Genomic DNA, 25,111 nt, shown 5'->3' on the forward strand with positions numbered 1-25,111 from the left:
AACTTGAGGTTGAGAAAAGCTGTAGTGTACACATTACTCTTAGTCAGGTCTCGTTCATTCAAGGTATTTTATTTAGACATTCCAACTAGCAGTAAATCTCTGATTATGTGGATAATATTCATCATATTAGCAAATAAATGGCACAAACCTCAATCTCAGCACCAAGACTTCGGTCCCAAATGGGCTTAGCTTCAGTATAGCTAACAGCAGAAATATATGGAGTCAGCTGTGATTTAGTGCTATGCCCTAAAATATTACTGCATACAAAAAATATGAGTAATTCCACAAAAGTCAGGTTATATTTAGAAGGTTGCATCAGCTTCACCTTAGGACCAGCTATACTGAATTTGTAGGCATTCCTCCATTGTATGCTGTGTTGTAGTCATTTCTACCAAAGATGAGAAAGAGGGCCTCATAGGTGAGGAAGAATGCTTGTCTTTATCTGTAGATGCCTCCAAACCAACATGTCCTCTGGAGGTCAAAGTGTTGTAACATACAGAAAGTAACAAAGGAGTCACCACAATTTCGGAAGAGTAAAACATGATGGAACAAAGCCAAATACATTCAGGACAGCATGAACAATGTACAGAGAGAACCCCAAAGCTTGGGCTAGTAACAGTTGTATCAGATTCTGTTACAGGTATTACAGAAATGGCTCTGTCCTTTCTGAACGTGCCTATGAGCCAGCACAGCAGAAGTCATGCAGTGCCGCACCTGAGCTAATAAAACTTGTCACCTCTGAACTGTTTCTTTGTTAATGGCATGCTTAATTTGCATCCCAAATAATTCAGTTCAAAACTGAATAGGTTACCTTATTCAGTTGCAAAGATAGCTGTTAATGACCTTGCTGAAATTCACCTTGAAAACAATTTGGGCATGTCTAGATAAAAGCTGAACATAAATAGTTAAAACCCAGAGTTAACTACAAATTCAGACAAGCTTATCAAACTATCAGATTACTGAACATGTTCATCTCTCAATTTGCTTCCAGCTGCAAGTATTCAAGAGATCTACTCCAATGTAAGTCAGCAAGAGTCTAAACAAAACAAGGAACAAACACAGCATGCAATTAAATAGGGGGATTTGTTTGTTTGTTTGAAAACACATATCTGCTATCAAATAGGAATTCTGTGGATCAACTGGGAATGCAGGCAAGTGTCTCGGTACAAAGCACTTAACACCACAGTGAAAAATATCCAGAAATGTCCATCGGGAAACAAAAAATACACACTCAGAGCAGATCACTGATATAACAGATTAGCTGATGGCTACAGAATACATTTAGAGAAGATAAACAAATCCTAGAAAATTGTTCAGAACTGAATGAGGTAAAGATATAATACAGAGAGAAAATTTAGTTATTAAAGTCTGTATCATAAGCTAGAGGAAGCCAAATTAGCACTCAACAGATAAGCTGCATTCTTGAAATACCTTTTTTGCCATTCCTTTTTCGGAATTTTTTGGAAAATGAAAAGTTTTTAAATATTTTGGGATATAATTTTAACTATTAATTATAAAAATGTTCAACTGTCTAGAAACAAGAAACAGAATGAAAGATGTATGCTGGTGACTAAGCAGTCCAAAAGCTGAAAGGAATAGATCATGAAAAATCTCACTGCAGGCTTCCTTCTACTGTCATGATTCAACAGCTAGAACTTGAAATGATGCTTGCATCTGCCGTCAACTGAGAAAATCCTTCCAGGGTGAGACAGTGGAGGCGTGAAAATGGTGCTTACTTGGAAAGCCTGTACAGACTCTGAAGGAACCTCTGAAGGTTAAACTGATGAAAGATTGGTATGAAGTAGTATCTGTACCACAAGATTCCACAACTATCTTTAAAATCCCTAACTCTTAGAACACACAATTCACAAATATCCAAAGTTCCCAGCTGTAAAATAAAATGAGGACAACTTAAAACCCAAGTCAATTGGAACGAACATTAAGTAGGAGAAGAAAGAATTCTGTGACTTAGAACTGTTCTATGCATTTATAGATCATGTAGTATTTTGGTTTTATTTTTTTTCCTCCTAGACCTAGGAAGAGAAAGAAAAGACTCTTCAGGAGATTGTATGATTAAGAGCAAAAGAAAATAGAATTAAGTGACCCTGAGTGTTTGAGTGAATCACTTAAGTGAATTAAAATCATTTATTCTCAAACCAAAAGTACCATAAAAAGACCCACTACCTGTTAAGACAGGAGTTGGGATGAGGATAATGCTTCTTAAGAAGGATAAAAGAAAGGTGTCCTACTTTCTCTCATTCCCGCCTTTCCCATGAAAAGACAGACTTCACTTGCAAAGAAGGAATCAAAAGGAGGCAAGGTTTTCAACCTTTTTCAGGTAATTTCTGAATCCTAGCAAAACTCTAGATCTCTTTTCTCAGGCTGTCAGTATGGATGCTAGCCTGTTTACATACAATACTAGCACTATTCCAGGCAGTTTCTCTGATCATTATCTAAACTTGTTAAAAATGAGCTGTTATGAAAACTCCATATGGCCTGTGTGGCATTTAAGAGACTCTGGCAAATTGTTCTTTTCTTTTTCTGAATATCAAAGCAGCTCTTCATTATTACTTCTCTTTCTATAATTAACCTAGAAAATATGAGTATAACACCCAATTTTCTAGATTGATGTAGCATCACACAAAAATAACATAAATAATATTCTGCTCCTTATAATGGAAACTGCTCCTACATTACAACATCTTTGCAGTGGAGATGAGAATCCCAAATATGCAGCAACACTCCCCAAACAACTGTGGAACCAGAATCCCACCTTTACAACATTACTGTTCAGTTAGACTAAATCTGTTGCCAAGTACATGTGACAATACAAACTCAAGGCTGTGTTCTAACATTACACATTTGGCGTAATTACACAGCTTCTTCTCCTGAAATTCATTAACAATTCTCATTTTACTTCAACTTTTTCTTAGGATAAACTGAACACTTAAAATACATTTTGAAAGACTACTGAGAAGTTACTACACTGAATAATTTATTGTTTCAATATTTGTACTTTTAGGTCAGAATGTATTAGAAAAACCTGCACCTTCTTAGCAGTAAATCTTAACAAACCTGCTTATCTGGTGCTGCATTACAAGATCGTAATAAGAAGCGTAAGAACAACGCAAATACAATAACTTACAGCAACTTAGGTAATTATCAGAGTTTCTCATAATACCAACATGTTCCAGTAGTGAAAAGCGTGAAAATATCGGGTGACATACAGCAACTTGAGAGTTGCTCTACTCTTCCTGGAGCTGATCTGAATAATTTCCCCTCTTTCAGTACAAAATATAAAATTAATTGCCCAATACTTCAATTAAGACTTATTTTACTACACTGTAAAATAATACTTGACTTTTTGGCATAGAGTTCTAACTACCTATGTTCTAACAGCATTTGAAACCTGCTTTTGGACAGCGGAGAAGAAAAAAAAAAGCAATCTGTGTTTGTTTTTGTTTTTTTTTTTCCTATTCTGTAGTCTCAATACAGTCAGAATCAGCTGGGACAGACTTGGGGCACTATTCTCTCCAGGTAAAGTTTAATGTCATAAACCAAGTTTACAGGCTCCTTATGTGAATATCCAATTGCTTTTAAAATACAGTCCTCCACTGCGTGTGTCTCACTTACTACACATGTGCAGTGTAGATGATCAGCAAACATTCAAGGAATAGACTTGTGTGCCTTAATGTGCAGAGAATTCAAGAATTACTTGAATTCTGCAAGTAATTACACTGATGCTGGATGCCATTTCACATGCTCCCTGACTCATGACATCACAATACATGCCCAGGAGCCTAAGGCTGAGACTCTATCTAGAAGCCTGCACATCTGACTAGGAGGATTTTCTGAGAATGTACATGTGCATTGTCCAAGCACCATTCTGAAGTCAGAGCCATAAAGGAATGAGAAGAGTAGAAGACATGAATATGAAATTAGAAAATGTGAGGAAGGGTAAGCTTACAATAGAAGAGAAATAGAAGTCCAGCTTCCATCAGGAACACAGTGATGAAAAATATTGGACATATAAATGCATGGGAAATATTCTCCTCAAATCTTCCTTCTTTGTAGGAGTCTTAACGTTTTCAAATTGATAACTAAAGTCACAGAGAAAGAGTCATAACTACCAAACAAGAACAAAACATTTCTATGAGAAGGAGTTACACAAACATCATGTCCTAGTACGACATGATTATTCAGTTGTTCACTAAAGGATTAAAAAATAAATAAATAAAATTATGGGAAAAAATACATTACTGTAAAATGTACACTCATTTTTATTATGTGGTAGTCTAGAAGCCAAGCAGTAACTTCAATATTGTGCCTTTGAAAGGATCTAGGTAATAGGTTTTTTCAATTAATAATTCAGTGTCATTTAAGTAAAAAAGTACGGATTTATTATTTGCAAGTGTGCTTTAAAGGTTATTACACATTTATCCATTAAGCAATCAGAAATCAACTTTTTAAAACTAACTGCTCTGCTAAACTGCTTTTTCACAGCAGCTGTTTACCATAACTTAGGCCTGTAAATTAAGGTTTTTTTCTGTAGGCCTCTGTTAATGTACAAAGACATAAAAAAGGAATGGATGCAGTGACTCAATTTAAATAAAAGGTGTTCTGCTAATCAATTATAAGACCAGCATATAGAAAGCAATAATAAACATAATTATACAATAAACATGTTCCTAAACAAATTGCAGGAAGGCATTCAGGACAAGGCTGAGAAGAGACCTGGCTCCAAAGGTGCCAGCCAAGGGGACGGAGATCATCTGAGTTCTTACTGCATGAAACAAAGGATGCACAGATGCTTAAATATGAAGTTGCATATTCTCTGTTGTTTCCACTGATGCACAGTTACATAAATGCAATTACGTATCCAGATGCATAGTTAGAAATTCTATTCAGGCTTGGGACAGTGCAGGGGAAAAAGAAAAAAGAGATTTCTCTGCTAAGATAGTTAATGACAGAATCCCTGAATTGCAATCTGAATCTGCAGTGAAAGCAATCACATCACAGCAGCCTCAAAAGGCACAGTAAATACACAGGAAATATGTGTTTGGAATATAAAAACAGAAAAAGTGCAAACATTAAGAAGAACAAGAAAATTAACACAGGGGAAATTCCGTATTTAATGGTGCAGTTGCTAAATTTTTTCCCCATGGAGAAAATAGTCAGATACTTATAAACTATAACCCTTCTCAGGCAAACACAGAATAGAATTCTAACCTACACCACGCCATTTTTAAGTTATTAAAAAGAATTCCAGAGTTAAACTCCCTGAATACCTTAAAGTGTGTTCAAGACAAAACACAGACAAAACCTAACACCATCCAAAGCTAATAATAATTACTCTAGGTGATCTCGACCACACTTGTCATTAGAAAACAGGAAACTAAAGCCAGAACAACTTTCCTGAACTAATTTAAATGTTTTGTCTTTCATCTGCTAAATTCTTCAGAGTTGGCATCCTTATCTTCTCCAGACAATTTGGTCAGTCTCAGTGTGGCAGCCAAGTTTTAGTTCTCAGAAGAATATGCAAAAGTGTGATGACCTGGACACAGCATGGTATTTCTGAGGTTAGGATGCACAGACACTCGCCACAGGACGTGCGGAACAGCAAAACACGATAGGAATTTAAAAGCATATTGCAGTTTAAAAATCAGGAGGAAGAAAAATTTCTGCATAGATGTGGACTGCAAAGTAGGTATGGGAAGCACAGAAAGACCTTCAATATTTCCTTTAAATATTGCCTTTAAATGGCATTAACATATTTCAACAGCTTGTTCTAGACCTTGATAAGCCTGAAATAGAATGACAGAGGTGTTAGAAGATCAGGATTTATATTAATTGGCATAGAAGTCTGGAGAAGCTGATTACCACAGCAGGCCTTAAAACCTATAACACTGCTATTATTCTCCATTTTAATAAAGTTAATCAGAAGTGTAAATACACTGAGCTAATAAAAAGCCCTCTCCACCCCTCCCCCCCTCTACTCAGCTCTTGTCCTCCTCTACTCAGCTCTTGTGAGGCCCCATCTGGAGTACTGTGTCCACGCCTGGGGCCCGCAGTACAAGAGAGAGGCAGAGTTCTTGGAATGAGTCCAGAGGAGGGCCACTAAGATGATCAAAGGGCTGGAGCACCTCTCCTATAGAACTGAGATTGTTTAGCTTGGAGAACAGAAGGCTCCGGGGAGACCTCATTGTGGCCTTCCAATACTTGAAGGGAATGTATAAACAGGATGGGGGAATGACTGTTAAAGTGGGTTAATAGTGATAGGACAGTGATAACTGAGTAAAACGAGAAGAATCTAATAGGTCAATGACTGCATTTTTGCTCTTGTAATAAAGTCAGTCCTCAAGTATTATAAGCAATCTAAATCTTCATGAAGGAAACGGTTCTTAAAACACCCTACAGTATTTAGGACAAATTCAGTGATAGATCAGTGTTGTAGTACTAAATAGCACTACAGGCCACCAAAATGACACAAGCAGACAACAGATAAGAGAATCAAAAGAGAGGTAAAATTGTTGAAAAGCCTCATCCCAGCTCATCCTGAAAATCTGAGATTCTCTTCAGCCATTGGTGAGCAACATGAACAGAAGATTCCAAAAATAAATCAAGAACAACCTATAAACTAAGCATATATTTTGATAAAGAAAAATCTCTTATACAGAAATTATCCAAATCTGATTTATTAAACACTACTCAGTAATGAAGTTTCTTAAATACAAGCATCTTAACAGTCACTACATAAAACTACTGCTAAAGGAAATAAGATGTAATATCTTAACAGGAGAAAAGTGAAGATATGGCTGAGATCCTGTGTAGCAAATTCTATTGCCTTGAATGCCTACAGAAAAATCTGCAACAGGTTTGAGGAGCTTACTCTACTCCTAAGCTGGTAGACGACAGAAGAAAATCTCTAGGAATTTGCAGTGAAGGAGCTTTTGAGGTTCATCATAAGAATGCAAATACAGACATAGAAAACAATGTATTTTAATTAAAAAAAAAAAAAAAAAAAAGGGAAAAGATTACCTGGCACAAGTTCCATAACAATATAAATAGGTTGCCTTTGTGTGCAAACTCCTATGAGTTTTACAATATTAGGATGATCATACTGTTTGAGTATTCTGAAAAAAACACAGTAAGTTTATTATATTAATAAACTTTATTGTACAAACCAATTAAACAGAAAAGTATCTTACACTCTTAATAATATTTTAATAAAATTTTCAATAGAATTATTGTTATCAATTAAAAAAATCAATGTCATAGATCAATCATTCTTCTGGTTGAAGGTATATTACTCAAAGATCAACTTTGAACACTAGTAGTTAATTCTCACTGTAGTTTTAACATTTGTCTGCATAACATTTTATCTGTGTAACTGAAAAATATTCTGACAGGTTTGTAGTTTCTCAGGAACCCTTCTAATTAAACAGCATTTCAGTGGTGCATCAGAAGAGAAGCTTTATTGAAAATGCATGCACAGCATGATTCTACATTTTCCTGCAGCACTTTTCAAATGCACACTCATTTCAGTTTTAATTCACAAGATTAATTGATACAGCAAGTTTTAAAAGAATATAAATACTGCAATTTTAATTTCTGGAATTAAACAAAAACATTTCCATCTTCTTACATGATATTTTAATAAGAACATTCACAGCCTAAACCAGCGTGCTATGATTTATAAGCAAACTGAAGGTCTAGGAAGAATTCCAGAGAGACCTTTTCACTTTAAAATGTTTTTTCTACTATTTGATAACTTAAACTACCTCATCTCTTTCCTAATTTTTCTAGAAATGAGAGTGAAACCTGGGACATACAGATCTAATGAAAAACAACCAATTTAGGTGTTGTTTTTTTTTTCATATAATATTCCATACAACACGTTCCTTTAGTGGCAGGCTGCTAAACAAATGAAAAAATCTCTGTGGTCGCCAAGTTATGAGCTGTTTAAAAACAGTCAGCGGATACAGTGGCATACATATATTGATTATACTAGCCTGGGGCTTCACAGTCAAAACAGCTAATTTTAATTTAAACAATTATGAGATTATCTCAATAGATCCTTCTCTCCTGAGCCTGAGTTCCTAGAAACTATCTATGCAAATAGCCACATAATCTGTCTGTATTCAGAATATTTAGTGTGTTGTGACATGAATGCCACTTACTGCTCAATACAGCAGCTGGACTGAAAGAGGAAGTTACTAAATCTGTACCATAATTTGGCCACATGCGACCAAATGCATAAATTCTAACATAAGTTAGAATTCGTGACTGGTATAACCTCATTTAAATTAATAATATCTTCCAGGCTTCTTATTGTAATTCTTGTGGCATGTATCAAGGAAATTCTAAATGGATGCACTTACACTATCAGAACTATGGCGTATAGGCACAGCTTGCCAAGATGGTTTCAACAAGTGCAGGTTTTTGCTGTTCATACACATTAAAAACGTGTATGTATAGTCATCAGGGCAACACTTAGTGCAAGAACCGTGGGAGAAAAAAAGGGAAGAAGTCTGACTATTGCTCTGAATTCTTGAAAAGGTCCCATTTTTTAAACCTACATAGTAAGAGAACTTGGGGGAAAAATACAAACAAGCTTAGAGCACCTACCTGGCTTCTGACAGAAATTTGATTTTCAGTTCCTGAGGAAGATCTTCTTTACAAGTTTTTACAGCAACAGGTGTCTTATCCTTCAATGTTCCCTTATATACCTCACCAAAATTACCCTAAAATAAGAAAAAAAAATAATCCTAAATAACCTAGTCTTCACAAATATCCACGAATAAAATACAGAACATTAAATAACTGTTACAGAACTTTGAAATGTGTTTATGAAGTTTTCAAGTACATGCTCTTAGCACAATCAGTCCACGCAGAGAGAATAAATCTATTATATGAATATGCCATATGAGTTCAATTTGGCTTGCAAGAAAGAGAAAAATAAATTACATTATTACAATTTCCTTTTAAATACTCTTTATAATTTAAGTCCTACCCTATTCCATTTTCAAACTACTGTATTTTTTCAATAGTTCAATAATTCAATCAACTCCTGCTCCCTCAACTAACCACCTCAATGCCCTGAAGCCCCTTTTGATAGCCCTCAGGGTTCTCTCAGCAATGTCACTGCAGCAAGCCTGAACTATGAGCAGGTGATAATAATCAGCCAGGTGAACCAGACAAGAGATGTGCTTGACCTGGGCCTTAGCGAGGCAGCACACTTCCCTGCTGGTAGGGCCTGGCTGCCATTATGGGGCACTCTATTCCTCTCAGAAGGAAGTAGCCTACAACAATTACCCTTCTTTCCTTCTCAGAGGAGGCAGTCTTGAGGTGTAGAGTCAACCTTCTCATTCCAGAAAACCTCCTGGATGGACCTTCCACCTCATCCTTACTTACCTCTGCCTGAAGTTCCAGAGCCTCAAACCTATTACACAGAGCACCTGGGGAATCAACGAAGGTAGGGATAGGGTCTGCCAGTATCACTAAGTTGAGACATGTTTCCACTCCTCATCCCTCATGTCCCCTCCCTTTGCCCAATGATGGCAGGGCAGGAGATCCACCACTGTCCAGTGCCTTTCTCTCAGGTATTGCAGGGAGTCAATCCACCAGTCTATCAGTAGAAACTCATAGATGGAACCTACTATTGCAGTAGTAATGCCAAGGGAAGAAATTCAGGTGTCTAAACACAGGACAGAAGTATTATTTCGCACACCCTAAGATGTCTAAGAAACAGCTGGCAAACATGCCAGCTCAAGATCTATGACGCTTCAGAAACAGCACTTTTAAAGGGCCTCTGAAATCTAGAAAGGCAGTATGTGACTCCTAACATGCTCTCCCTCTAGTATTCTGTTTAAGAATATTTAACAGTGAAAACTAAATACTACTAAACCATTTTAAATGCTTTTAATTCTTTATTTAAAATATGTATCACTTTATAGTATACACATAGTATTACATATACTACATATTTGTATATTTCATTTTGTGTGTATTACATAATTAACACTGTGTAAATAAATGGACTATTCACTGCTGAAGGGAAGCAACATTTTCTATCTTCAGAGAATCACAGAATTATAGAATCACATGGGTTGGAAGGGGCCTCAAGAGATCATCGAGTCCAAAGCAGATATCCTACAATAGGTAGCACAAATAGGCATCCACATAGGTCTTGAATATCTCCATAGAAGGAGGCTCCACAACCTCTCTGGGCAACCTGTTCCACTGCTCCATTGCCCTTACAGTAAATAAGTTCTTCCACATGTTAGTATGGAACTTCTTATGTACAAGTTCTAGGCCATTACTCTTTGTCTTATCACTACAAACCACCAAGAAAAGCCCAGCGTCATTCCTCTGCCACCCACCTCCCTTTAGATATTCATATTTATCAGATCACCTCTCAGACTTCTTTTCCCCAGGCTGAGCAGACCCAGGGTTACTCAGTCTTTTCTCATATGGGAGACGTTCCAGGCCCTTTATCATCTTTGTGGGCCTCCTTTGTGGTCCTCTACTGGAATCCTTCTAGGAGATCCCTGTTGTTTTTGAAATGGGGAGCCCAGAACTAGACACAGTAGTCTAAATGTGGGCTTGTTAGGGCAGAGTAAAGAGGGAGGATCACCTCCCTTGACCTGCTGGCCACACTCTTTTTAATGCACCCCATGATACCACTGGCCTTCTTGGCCACAAGAGCACACTGCTGGCTCATGGACAACCTGCTGTCTACCAGGACACCTAGGTCCTTCTCCACAGAGCTCATCTCCAGCAAGTCATCCCCTAACCTGTACTGATGCATGTGGATATTCCTCCTCAGATACAAGACTATCCTTGCTCTTGTTAAACGTCTTCAGGTTCCCCCCTGACCAACTCTCAGTCTGTCCAGGTCTCGCTGAATGGCAGCACAGCCTTTCAGTGTGCCATCCACTCCTGCCAGCTTTGTATCATTGGCAAACTTGCTGTGGGTGGACTCTATCCCTTCACTCAGGTCATTCATGAAACTATTGAACAAGACCAGACCCAGCACCTATTCCTGGGAAACACTACTAGTTACAGACCTCCAACCACACTCTGTGTGACTGATTACACCCCTCTGAGCTCTGCCAGTCAACCCATTGTAAACCTCACTGTCCACTCATGCATCCCACGCTTTCTAAGTCTCATAACAAGGATGTTGTGGGAGATGGTGTCAAATGCCTCGAGGAAGTCAAGGCAGACAACACTCACTGCTCTCCTCCACCTACCCAGCCTGTGATGGCATCACAGAAAGCTACCAGGTTGGTCAAGCTTGATTTTTCCTTGGTGAATCCTTCTGACTACTCCTGATAACCTTCTTCTCTTCCAATTGCTTGGAGCTGGCATCCAGAACAAACTGTTCCATCACCTTTCCAAGGATGGAGTTGAGGCTGACTGGCCTGCAGTTGCTCAGATCCTCTGTCTTGCCCTTTTTGACAGAATCACTTTGCTAAGTCTGCATCAGTGACTGATCCCATGATTTTCCTAGCCACTGTTTCCAGTAGACTCAGATTTCTCACTTGAAGGATCAACAGCTGTAGTTTATTTAATATTTTCATATATGAAAGCTAATGATCTTCTCATCTCTATAATTTCTAGTTTGATTATGTCTTCTCAGAAATGAAGACATTACAGATTTATATAGTTTCCCAAGAAAGTTATTCCATTTTAAAATTTAAAGCTGTGTATCCTACTAAAATCAGTTTTAAGACTGCACTGTCTTTATCAATTTATTAAAATGTTTTGTCAAAAAAGTGCACTACATATGTAAACTTTTTTAGAAATCAACGTTCAGATTGTTTCAACTATCTTTACTCATAAAGATAAATTCATATGTATTTTTCAGCAACACAAAGTTATTTTGATAGACAAAACAGTATTTTTTTCTCGGTATGTTTCTGCTTAGGAGTAGGAAACTACCATGGTACCTGTACGGTGTTAAAGTAACACAGCTCTAGCTACAGACAGCTAATACTTTTTGTCATCTTAAGCTGTCAAAGAGATTTTATCCAAGGAAACTGAATTTACAGACAGTGTTTAACTTCCTCGTTTTTGATCAATTTATGGGTTCTTTTAGTGTGTATCACATCGTAATGTAACCGTTGCTTTCATTTGCCTGCTTTTCATTTAAGCCAATTTTTCAGATTTACAGAAATCTTTTGGAACACTGGATAAAAAGCATCACTTGAAACTGTCTTGATAGGTGTGGAAGGGCTGAAAATTTAAGTCAGATATTGTATTTCAGTAGAAGCAGTTCTAAGAATTGCAGAATTCTCCTATGCAGAATTAGCGCTATCAACTGCTTCTCTTCAGAATTTACACACATTCAAGGGTTGCTCCAAAAATAATTATATTATTTATTATGTTGGCCCATGACATGAGAGGCTGACGTTGGTGATATGGCAGTAGAAGATGAACATTCCCACCAGTATCCCATGGGCAGTCCAACAGAATGGCATATGACATGGAAGTGCTTATGAAGGAAAGATGCATCACTGAATTCCTCCATGTGGAAAAACTGGCACCCACTGACATTCGTTTATGACTGCTGAATGCTTATGGAGACAAACAGTGCATGGGAGAGCAGTGAGGCAGTGGGTGGTGTATTTCAGCAGTAGGGTCACCTCCTCTGGTGCATATTGTTTTGAGTGCAACATGCAGGCTCCTGTTCATTGCTGGTAGAACTGCATACCTAATGGTGATGACTACACTGAAAAATACTGATTTAGAGCAAATTCTCAGCTAAAGTGAATGCTGCTATTATGCTCTTTGTGTCAGTTGTAGTTTTCAAGGAAATAGGAGGAAATGCTTTCGGAGTGACCTATATACTATTGAGAGATTACCTAAAATCACAATAAATCACACAGTAACAATTAATATTTGGTTTAACGAGTATTGCCTACATTATCGTCTTATTTCTTTATTACTATTTTTTACTTATATGCCTTTCATATTTTTAAGCGATATTCTTTCTTATTTGCAAGACTGCACACTTTAAACTGTAATATAGATAATAAACTGTAATATACAGATATATAATTAACTTAAAATCCTTACAAATAAGAAAAACAAGCATGCTAAATATTTTCAGCAGACACATCGTACGATTCACCATCATATGCAATAGCATTTATTTAAAGCACAATACTACCACATGTATTAAAGCAAAATAATTGGTATAAAAATCACAGCACTGTAAAGGATAAAGCAATAGGAAATATATGGGCTTAATGACATAGCATATGTTTGTTTAAATGTTGATAGCTCACTTTACTTACTTTGCCCAGTAATTCTCCCAGTGTGACATCCTCATGATTGAGAACCCATTTCTTATCCTATGGTAAGAAAAGGAAATAAGAATGTTCAGCGGGACCAAATACATACTTTCTATTACATACACTTCAGCAAGTTGAAATGTATGTAAAGAAGCATGTTGTATGGACTGCTCAGTCAAAAGCACATCAGGAAGTTAAAAACAGCTTTTAGAAAACATGCTTTTCAAAGAAATGCTAAAATGCACCGATATTAAATATATCATTTAAGCAGACAGTATGTGTGCTAACAGAACAGAACACATGCACTTTCTCATGCAAGCTCTGGAAACAGTATCTAGTGCCCTGTTTTTAAAAATGACTTCTGCCAAAACCAGTTCCTTTAGAATATGAAGGAACTTACTGCAAGGTCAAAAAATAAAAACAAACCAAACCCAAACCAACAACATTTATTTTCTCAATGCAAATATAAAACAACTGATTTTTTCTGCTTATTAACAAGGTACATTTGGCATATCTTAAGTCTTAGGTCTTGATCTTCTTTGATAGTTTGATACATAACAACCAATTATCTGAAAAGACAACACGGTAAACGCAAGTCACTGGATGTATGCAGTGCTGATGTCTAACAACTTTACTTCTTTATTAGCATTTCATCTACTTATCACCTCACAAACACCATTTATACTAAGCATGTTAATGGTAAGATTCTATGCATTTTTTGTTAATAATAACTCAATAAAACTCATGGAAAACCAAACCAACCATGCTGGCTTTGCTGGTTGACTTCCTTTGTGGGATCTTAACAGACCAACCTCCTGGTGCAAAAAAGGAGGTTACTCATGTGTGCAAATCAATACTTGATGGCAGGAAAGGAATAAGAGGGAGCCAGGCTCCTTAGTGGCTGCCAGTGATGGCACAGGTGGCAATGGGCACAAATGAGGATACAACAACAAACACCTTATGCATCCTGAACATGAGAAAGTGTTTTTCCTCTGTAAGTGATGAAACACTGTAACAGGAGGCCCAGAAAGGTTATGGGTCTTCATCTGCAGAGACATTCAACACTCAACTGGACCAACACTAGCTAACGGTTCCTATGTAGGGGGGGGTTGGACTGGATGATCTCAACTGTCTTCTAACCTAGATAAGCCTGTGAGATAAATGTATGTAATTAAACCGTAATGTAGGGAATTCAGTCTCTTTTTATAAAAACGGCATGTCTGTAACTAACATGCTAGATCAAGCCATGTTACCAGCTCAGAACCAGATATTTCATACACTGTATTTCCTGCCAAAGACCGCATCCTAACTGAAGGCAATGCAGCAGTCATAACCACCTTTAACATATTTTCAAATTTACAAAGAAACACTGAATGTGTATTTATTTGCCTTTAAATTAATCAGTAAGACACATCCCAACATAGGAAGTACTGATTTCATAGGAAAGAAAGCCATTAAAAATATATATATACAACCCCTACGGCTGAATCCTAGGTAGCAAGTATGGAACACTGTGCAATCTGTGTACAGAGATCTCTGAACAACATTTTTGTAGAATAAATCTTATCTTAAAAGAAGCTGAAGAGTTTTATGAGTGAGAATTTCCTTCATCGTCTCAATTTGATTTTGTTAAAAATTAGAAATATTTTGTTCACTGAGGTCTGTCAAATTTGTCAGGTACTTTTTGCTGATTGGATGCCTCATTCAGAAGCTGTTATATTTTGAACAGCTAGGAAAGGCCATCAAAGTGTGCTTTCCTTCACCAGTGAAGCTCAAATTTAAGATAACAATTTGGAAATAAAGCTCTAAAGAAAATAAGTATACAAATGACTACCTGATGCACTAGCATAAGGCTTTTTAACTTTGAAATAAATACTGCAAAAGCCAATGAGTTACAAAGTCAAATATTAATGTCTTTTTAATCTCTTAATTCTCAGTGTTCTGTATTTCAATGAATGACTTTTGGAAAACTGACTATGTGGCATTTCAAACACTTCTTTATAAAGTAAAAATCCGATGCATAATCAATCCTTCAGAGAAATAATTAAACAAAAAGGCACCACAAGCTGTAATCAAATGATCTGGCAAAAGATTTGTTACTATAGTAGCACATTAATCACTACCTACATTTTTCTTTTACGAAAACCTTCTGTTTTTTATTATATCAGCATGAGCTACTAATTATGTTGAGTAACTTCATTGAGTAGTTTGGTTTTGCCTTTTCTTTTCTTTTTTTTTTTACTCGAAGTCTGACCAGCTTTGTTACCAAAGCTCCTATTGTTGACTTCAAAAAAATTATTTATTCGTGCGCATATGCAAATAGTAATGCCTCGGTAGTCTGTTTCACAAGGTATAATAAATGAACATTCATATTAATGATAAGTAAATTAGTTTTCTACTTATTAGAGTTTTCTGTGATCAGAAATCTTTAGTTACTTTAGTAGATACATGGATAAGATAGAGACTAACTGCGTAAGTCGTTCCTGTGGCTATCAGACTGAAAAGGTGGCAGGTATAGCTGCAGCAGACACTCAGACAATCCCTTCTCATTCTAATTGATATCTCCTCAAAACTGTTCTTTTACTACTCATTAGGCACCATCTGGACCAACCTGAAAAGCAGACAGCTAAACAAAACGATGCAGCCCTTGGCACATCACACTCCTTCTGACTGCAATCATCATTCATTTTGTTTTTTAACTTCTGTGTATATATAATAGATTCTGACACCAGTAATACTTTCCAGATGATCCAGGAGAAATTAGCAAAAGATACAGATTGTAAAGCAATTAACAGAACAGAACCTGTAACCCAGAACTTCTAAGTCAACTCCCCTCACCTGCTAAGTTTTTCTGTTATGCTCCTCCCTCCTGGTTTCTGCTCTCTCTCGGGTTCAGCGAAAACTTAAAGGAGCAGAAAAACACCCCCAAAGACTACGATGAGAGAAATTTTTCCACTAGGAAGTACTGAAACACAACTGTCCCACCCCTTAATACAATTTTCACCTTGTGAATGTTAATATTGAGCTTCTGGGTAAAAAGATGGCAGTCACTGTACTAAACTCACAGAATCACAGAATGGTTTGGGTTGAAACAAACCTCCAAGATCATTTAGTTCCAACCCCCCTTGCCATGAGCAGGGTTGCCACCCAATGGATCAGGCTGCTAAGGGCCTCTATCCAACCTGGCCTTGAACACCTTCAAGGATGGGGCATCTGCAGCTCTGGGCAGCTGTGCCAGTGCCTCACCACCATCTGGGTAAAGGATTTCTTCCTAACATCTAGCCTAAATCTCCTGTCTTTTAGTTTAAAGCCATTCCCCCTTGTCCTGTCACTATCAGATCACATAAAAAGTCAGTCTCCTTGCTGTTTAATAGTTCCCTTCAAGTACTGGAAGACCACAATAATGTCTCCCAAAAACCTTCTCTTCTCCAGCCCAAACAACCTCAGCTCGCTCAGCCTTTCTTCCTTACAGGAGAGGTGCTCCTCCTCCAGATCCACTCCAATAGCTCTACATCTTTCTTGTATTGGGGTCCCCCAACTTTTGTCATCAAGTTCATCTATGAATCCAAGTCTGAAACTGTAGATGGTCCCTCTGTTTCACAGCACATTGTTATCTATATCATGCCAACGTATAAATCTGGCATTAGAAAATATATATAAAAAAAATCTAGTTTGCAGTAAGATAAATATTCGATTAAATACTGTTTTGAAATAGCGTCACTGGTTCAAATAATTACCTTTAAACTTCTAAACAGCACTGCAAAGCAGACAGCCACAAGGACTAGACTGTTTCTACTGCAGGTGTATTGTCTCACTAATTCTGCTCAAATTGTGCAGAGTTAAGTATGGTAAGGTCTCACATTTTTGGACAGCTACCAATAATTACTGTACAAATGAATCGTGTGTGCAAAAATACTGAGTGATATAAAATAAAAGAAAATGGCAGCAAAGCAGGAAATAAAAAATAAACTTTAATGTAGGTATGGATGAACAGATACTAAAGACTGCCAGTTTGAGTCATAAAAAATCTCATTTCAATAGAGTTCTTTCTAAATCAAAGAGAGCAAATTAATTAGGCTTTCACACCTAACCATAAGCTACTCTGAATGAGAGATGGTCAGAACACACGAGACTATTACTGCCATTACTATTTTCAGCTATCCTTGCTCCAGCTGGGATAGGGTTAATTTTCTTCCCAGTAGTTGGTATGATGCTGTGTTTTGAATTTAGGATGAGGATAGTGCTGATAACATACTGACAGTTCAGTTTTTTGCAGAGCAGTGCCTGCACAGAGCTAAGGACTTCTCAGCTTTTCGTACTGTCCTGACTGTGAGGGGGGCTGGGAGGCATGAGAAACTGTGAGGAGAGAGAAGCAGGATGTTTGCCCTAAACTGTTCAAAGGGATATTCCATATCATATGACACCATGCAGAATTGTAAAACTGGGGGGCGGTTGGCCGGAAGAGGCTGCTTTTGCTTAGGGACTGTCTGGGCATCGGTCAGCCCAGGTGGTGAGGAACTGCATTGCATTGTGCATCACTTGCTTTGTGTATTCTTTTTTCTTTTTCATCCCAACCCCCCATTACCTACTTTTCCTATTGAATTGTCGTTACTCTTTTTTCCCCTAATTCTCTTGCCCATTCCACAAGGGGTGGAGCAACCAAATGGCTCTGTGCTACCATAACACCTGCAGAAGGAGCCTATTACGATGAAACCTTCTTGCAAATCAACCACGAATCACACTCTACCTAGTGCTTGTTTAGGCTTTTTTTTTTTTTTTAACTGCTAATTTTGGACTGGAGAATTTGAAAGAAATTCAGACAAATCTATTACAAAAAATTAGTGCTTGGACACACATACTTGTTATCTTAATGATGTACCTTATTTCCAAATAGAGTTGTTTAAGAAACACAGAAACATTATTACTTTTTTTTTTCACATGTCCTCTAGCATCCAAACCTATCATTAAAATTTCAAGATAAATATGAAAGAAACAGAAACTAAATTACACGAATATCATACTTTATTAAGTTAATAGGCTTAGCTCAGAAAGAGCTTCACTGTCTTGTGGGAGATACCTATTTATTGGATATGAAGAGCTATCTGGCAAAAGGATGTGTGTGAGATACTGTTTGGAAGAGTACAAGGAAATGACAAAGTACCTGAAGTACAGGAAGGAACCACTTCAAGGTGGAAATTTCTTGAGAAGAAAGTGAAAAGTGAGCAAGAATCCCACTGAGACTGCTCTGGCTAGTACAAGACTGTTTCCTAAGCAGGCAAAAGGGGTCCTTGTTCCCCAACCCACATCTAGAATCTGGCTGAGAAAAGCATTTCTGCTTTTGGAAACCACATAGTCTCATCCGTTTTGTTCAGCATTACGATCTACTTTTTAGCTACAAATCAGCCCAAGTGCTACTGCAGTGAGGGCTGGCTGCTCCCTGGGGAACGGGGAGACAGGAGGCACTGCGGAATGAACAGGACAGTGGCCTCACCAGCAAGCATACATACATCCAACCACCTCCAGCATGGGAGCAGGGCAGGGCAGCCTCAAATTCAGATCATCCAAGTTTGCTGTGATACAGCAGGGCACTATCAAGCTGGAAATCAGCCTGTGGGTTGGGGTCAGGATGAAGGCATCATAACAGGGTCAGGCACAGCCACAGACCCGCTGGACAGACTCCCAATGAAAAAGGGGGGCCAGGGCCAGCCCAGAAGTCACCCTGTGGGTCAGGGTTCAGTTCCAGACAACAAGGCATGTGGTCTGGCACAGGCAGAGCTGTGAGAGGCTAGGGTGGGGCTGAGCAGGGAAGCCGCATTTGGAAGCAGCTCCCCTGCGTGAGATTTGACCCCGGCAGATGCCTCTCCACAGCCCTGCCTGGGGCATCACCCCTGAGTCAGCAGTGGACACGGCAATCCTCAGCTGCACCAATGTAAGGTATGGGTCTAAGCCCTAAGCCCTGGCCAGGAGAAAGTTGCTCTCAGGACTCCTATTGAGGTAGGTGTCACTAATTACACTAATAATGACTCCTAACACTGTATTTAACTTACTGAGATACTGCTAGATAAACTGCTGGCCAAGGACTGAGAAACAAGTTGTCAACATGGTAGAGAACCTGGTCAGCCTTGATGCTGCTGACCTCTCCAGACATTTGGGTATTAGCTTACTGTCCACATCATATTTAAGGTTTCTATGAATATCATCTACTAAGTACTTTTTCCAGACTTTGAGTCTATCTAGTATGTTTGTTTCTCAGTTGCACTTATCATCAAAGTTTCATGCCTGGAGTAGTAAGTAAGGAATCGATCACATAATTCTCTTATCCAAGAGAGAAACACGTACTGGAATGGTGTGCAAAGCCACTGGGGCCACAATACCAACAGCTGATAGTCCCTGTGAAAACCACAATATTATTTTCCCTTTTTTAAGCTAGGAGACTAAAATGCTATTAGTATTACCCTAAATTCTTCCAAGTAAGTAAGCTCAAGTCTGAGGCGAAGTTTTCCTTCTACCTATCTTCCATCATTAACAGAAACCGCATCAAGGAAACAACAAATTATTATGCCAGAAAGAAGGTTTACTTGTTAGCTGCAGTAAATTCTAACAGCTTTCAATAAAATGGAAAATATAACCCAGAACAAATACTTAGTGTTACAATTCCCCGGCATCATTTTTCTAGTTTTGGTAACAATTTCAATAATGAACAAGTCTAACATAGCACTTTTTCTAATTAGCAACCAGCACTAATGCAATTAGGAACAAAATATTTTAAAAACAGACATTTCGGGAACTACATATAAGCTTATGAACATCAGTTTAAACACTTGTTTTTAAAAATGTAGCACTTTCAGCAGGAGAGTGAAAAGGGGAAAAAAAGAAACAGCCATCTATTTTTGTACTATGTTTCAGAGAACCATCAGGCAAAAACAACTCTTGTAGAGCAGACTCCCAAGTGAGATTTCTAAGAGGGAACAGTGAGTCAATTCTGATCAAGTTCCATCACAGGATGAATAAATCAGAAAAGTTCTGTTTCATCATCACTGTTATTTACTTATCGCCTGAGAAAAGCCCAGACACAAAAAGAACCTGGTAACAGTTATGTGTATGTGGGTAGAGCATACTGAGATCATTTCTCATTTCCACATTAGAAGTACTATTTTCTACACTGCCTATCTCAGTAGATATAATATGTATATCAATTTCGTGAATCATAAACTGTGTTTCAAGTTCTCCAGATTAATACAGAAGTACAGGTAGCTAGTGGAAGACTTTTGTAAGAACAAGCTAGTTTTACAGGAGGGATTTTGAAAAAACGCACCAACATCTTTAAAACTGTTTCAGAATAAAGATTCATGACCTGTAAAATATGTTATAGAAACGTTTTGCATTATCATCAGCAATGTATTAAGCCATCTTAGAGGACACTGATTAAATAATGTGAGCTGTGAAACAGAAACATAGTGCAGATTTAACTTTTATTCATAAAGGTAGACCTATTCCATATGACTTGATATTTTTCACTAAAAAAGACTGTAAATTTCAACCTTTTTGCTAAACCAAATTCTGAAGAGCCACAGACCAGCAAGAAAGAACTGAGATTTTTAAAAGCTCCTATGCAGCATATAAACTGCAGAAGCGACCTCAAATTAACTGCATAGCTTTTCTGTGAGCTTTCTTGAAGGTCAGCAAAGAAAATGACTCCTGAAAACAATAGAAAACAAAACAAAACAAAAAATCGCAGATTACTTTGCTGTTTTTGGAAGGGTGTGCAGTATTTTGCAAAGGCTATGTTCTCTTATTCATTGTATGACTAGAAAGATACTGAGTATATTTCAAGAAAAGTACAGGAAATAAGGAAAAATAAGAGAAAAAAGTTGAGAAATATGAAGAAAAAGAACATGAAATCCTTAAGATTTCCTTTATGAGAAATGCCCCTTGAAAAGAACGCTAGTACTCAGCAGACTCAAAAGAAAATAAAATTGATCATGAAGTTACCCATTTAAACATTGCGTATGATTTGAAAAGAGAAGAAAATGTGAAAGCTCACTTGTTTTATGCATACAAGCAAAAACTCTCTTCAATTGTTAAAACAGCCTAAAATATTTTCACAGATGCACAAAGACAAGCACACACTTTTACTTCTTCCTCCCCACCCTGGCTACATACAAACATTTTGAATTTCATGTACGCTTTTTCACTGCTTTGAGAGACTACAGATGTGTATAAAACTGTCCAGGATAGTCTCCTTGAACCCAAACATTTAGACATATACTTCAAATTTCCAGCTGCTTCCATTTAGCTGCTTTCTTTTTCCCAACAGATAAAACATTTAACTTATTACAAGTACTTCAGCAACATCCACATGATTTGCTGCCATCTAATGAAGCTGCACAGCAAAAAAATATATGAAACCATATAAGTGTGTACTAGGTATTTAATACCTAAATTCTTCCATTTTAACAACATCAACCTAAGCTCCAATTTATCCTAAGAGACAATTTTAATGGCTGTAATGCCAGAAAAGTACAAACATTCAGCACTCTGCTGAGCTGCAGCTAGATTAGCTAAATTATATTTTTCTTTTTGAAGTACCTGCACAATGTCAGATACCAGGATGAAGCCATTTCTTCCAGGAAAAGAATAGTACCTTTTTAACAAAATAGCCTAGAAAATTCGATCAGAAACTATGTTAAGTTCCTTACTACTGCCTTTCCCAACAACCCAAGCTTTCCTGGTATCACCTGATCACATTAATTAAAAATAAAATCAACAAGTCTTGCTTGCATAATATGTATATCTTCAGCTGATTTATGGAAATAAGCTACCAATCTTGCTGAATTCTTCATCATCAGAAAGCAATACATTTCTCGGCCATCCTTTTGAGCTTCTAAATAAAGACCTGTTTTGGAACTTCAAGGAATTATGAACTCTTAGAAGAGTTCTTTTACACAGTATGGTTAGCATAGGCCTTCTGCTTTAAGTCACCTGTGCTAAAATATGTATAAAGGCAGTGTGCCTTTATACATATATCTTTCTGTGGAGAGAAGAGAAATGTTGTGTGGACTTCTGCTGTGGTACCATTGCAAGAAAAGTGACAGCCAAACTCATGACTATTTTAAAATACTGAATATTTGACCTTTCATTCACTGATTGACAATAGAGGTCCACTCTGTCTGATTCCTCTCCACATGTCACTCCTTTTTAACATGCTGTTCCGCTTAAACTGGTGAAGGCAATCACAAGCTACTCCACAGTAACTCATTCTGTAGAGCTTTAATCCTACAAAGTTATCTAAGAGCACAGACAGAGTCTTGGTCTCAATGCATCCTGTATTTTCAGTCATGAAAGCCCACATTTATGTAAGGTTTCACAGTTTTCAATCATACTATAAAAGTAGTATTGTAAATTCAGAATCTTATTTCTATTAAAGTCAAACTGAATGCACTACTGAAAAAGAAAGTATAAAATCAGAGGACTTTATGCAGTTTTTTAACTCACAATTTTACAAAGAATAATTATTATAGAAGATTTGAATTACAAATTTATGGAAGCAGTCAGAATCCATTAAAATCAGAATATTACTTCAGTAAAGAAAGTATTTTATTACTGCAATCCTACTCAATTCTAATCAAACTTTATTATCATGCCGTATCAGTGATTCATGTAACATTTCTGATAAACACTAAAAAGCTACGTGTAAAGTCCCAGCTTTTTCAAGTGTTGGACAAAAGTCTGTGCATGCAGAATCACAGCATGGCTTGGGTTTTAAGGGACACTAAAGATCATCTAGCTCTAACCTTGCCTCCACAGGCAGAGTTACCAACCACTATCTCAAGCTGCCCAGGGCCCCAGCCAGCTTGACCTTGAACACTTCCAGGTAAGGGGGATCCAGAGCCTCTCTGGACTGCCTGTTGTAATGCCTCACCACCCTCTCTGTGAAGAACTTCCCCCTGACATCTAATCTAAATCTTCCCTTCTTTAATAAAACTATTCCTCTTTGTCCTATCACTATCAAACCATATAAGAAGTTGACTTCCCTCCTGTTTATAATATCCCTTCAAATACTGGAAGGCTGCAATAACGTCTCTCCTGAGCCATGCTGAGCAAGCCCAGCTCCCTAAGGCTGTCTTCATAGGAGAGATGCTTCAGCCATCTTATCATCTTTCACGGCCCCACCCTGGACCCTCTCCAAAAGCTCCACATCTTTCCTGCACTGGGGGCCCCAAATCAGGATGCAGAACTCCAGATGGGGCCTTACAAGGCAAAGTAGAGAGGGACAATCAACCTCCTTCACCCTGATGGTCACTCCTCTTTCGATGCAGCCCAGGATACAGTTGCCCTTTTGGGCTAAGAGCATATATCGTTGGTTCATGCCCAGCTTTTCATCCACCAAGACCCGAAAGTCTTTCGCCCCAGCGCCACCCTCAAGTCCTTCTCCCAACCTGTACGCATACGTGGGACTGCCTCAACACTAGCACAGCACCTTGCACTTCACCTTGTTGAATGTGGGCCCATTTCAGCTCTTTTTCCAGGTCCCCTTGGATGGCATCCCATCTACTATTTCAGCCCCAGCTACTGCAACATTTTTAAAAGATTCTTCAAAAAAATATTTCTCTAACTTCTTAAGTTTCGAAGTACTTGAAATTACACATAAATTTGGTTTAGCACTTAGCACAAAGCTGCTCTCTTTTTTCCTTTCTCATTAGGATGAAATACTTTCAGAATTACAGGCTACCACTATGGAAGATGTACTCCTTTTATTATCCATCAGAACCACTGCAGCCCCCTTTACTAAAAGCCTTATAATGAAATCTTGTAACACTTCTGAATTCTAAAGAAATAAAAACCCAACTCAAAAGTATCTCTAATACTAATATACTTAACTGTTATCAAATATTGATAGCTGCAGGCTCTTTTTTTCAGACTCCAGAATTCAAGTAAAGCAAATACTGAAAATTTGCCTAAATTTTCCTACTATACTAAAAAAGCACTGCCAGTTTCCTTCACATGTCTTCTGTATGATCATAATAATACTTTATGGCAAATAAGTGGAAAAAGAAAAAAAAAAAAACATTTCATGCTTATGCAGAAAATATGATCTATGTAAATACTATAAGTCCATACTTCTCATTGTATAAATTCCTTAAAGAACTGAAAGATCTATTTTAACATTTGAAAATGCACAGATCAGACTTTGATTGTGTTCAGGAGAATTACAGATTTGGCCAGAAATCATCCCACATAGACCATGAACAGAAGGTTCGTCTTGGCGCTTCTACAAGCTTGGCCAGATGTGTGGGTATCATCTAGGTAATTCACAATTTGATCCTCTCTGGCCCCAAAAAACTAGCCTACATGACATTGTGATAGCTGAACTGTTTGCTGCTATAGTCTCCTTCCATTTACATGAGTGTTCTGCTCCAAGAGAGCTGTTCTTAGGTCTCACAAACATAAGTTGTTCTTCCCAGCAGGCAGCACCTATTACTGCAACTGTTTTCCTCTTCACCAACTTAACTCTTTCATGCCTCAAGATGAGTACTCCTAATTGAGTATTAGCACTGCTCTCTAATAAACTTGTAAGTCTCCTTATTGAGAGGGTATTGAGGCTTCTAAGAAGCTTGACTGAAAATGAGACTATTTAGCAATCTCCCCAAATTCCTCCAGTTCAACCTTGAAGGCCTATGAAACGTGAGTTGCCTCCATCCTGGATATGCATGCTGTCTGCAGCAGTGAGCTTACTTCTGTAAACAGAGTAAAAGCCAACAAAATACCTGCAAAACCAATCAACATCATGGGATATCCAGAATTGGGAA

At 37.7% G+C, this 25,111-nt stretch overlaps 1 protein-coding gene across 3 annotated transcripts in view; it reads right to left on the bottom strand.

Annotated features, from left to right (window-relative positions):
- Window positions 1-25,111, bottom strand: part of FER (fer (fps/fes related) tyrosine kinase) — a 179,836-nt gene that overhangs the window by 60,015 nt on the left and 94,710 nt on the right. For all 3 annotated transcript variants that reach the window (XM_040656018.2, XM_413981.8, XM_046905745.1), the window contains 3 exons: window positions 13,305-13,361; window positions 8,629-8,744; window positions 7,039-7,133 (listed from right to left, as the gene is read on the bottom strand). In XM_040656018.2, coding sequence (XP_040511952.1) covers window positions 7,039-7,133; window positions 8,629-8,744; window positions 13,305-13,361 — 268 coding nt within the window. The remainder of the gene's footprint in view (window positions 1-7,038; window positions 7,134-8,628; window positions 8,745-13,304; window positions 13,362-25,111) is intronic.

This window comes from Gallus gallus, chromosome Z (genome assembly GCF_016699485.2).
Source record: "Gallus gallus isolate bGalGal1 chromosome Z, bGalGal1.mat.broiler.GRCg7b, whole genome shotgun sequence".
In the NCBI taxonomy this organism is placed as follows: Eukaryota; Metazoa; Chordata; class Aves; order Galliformes; family Phasianidae; genus Gallus; species Gallus gallus.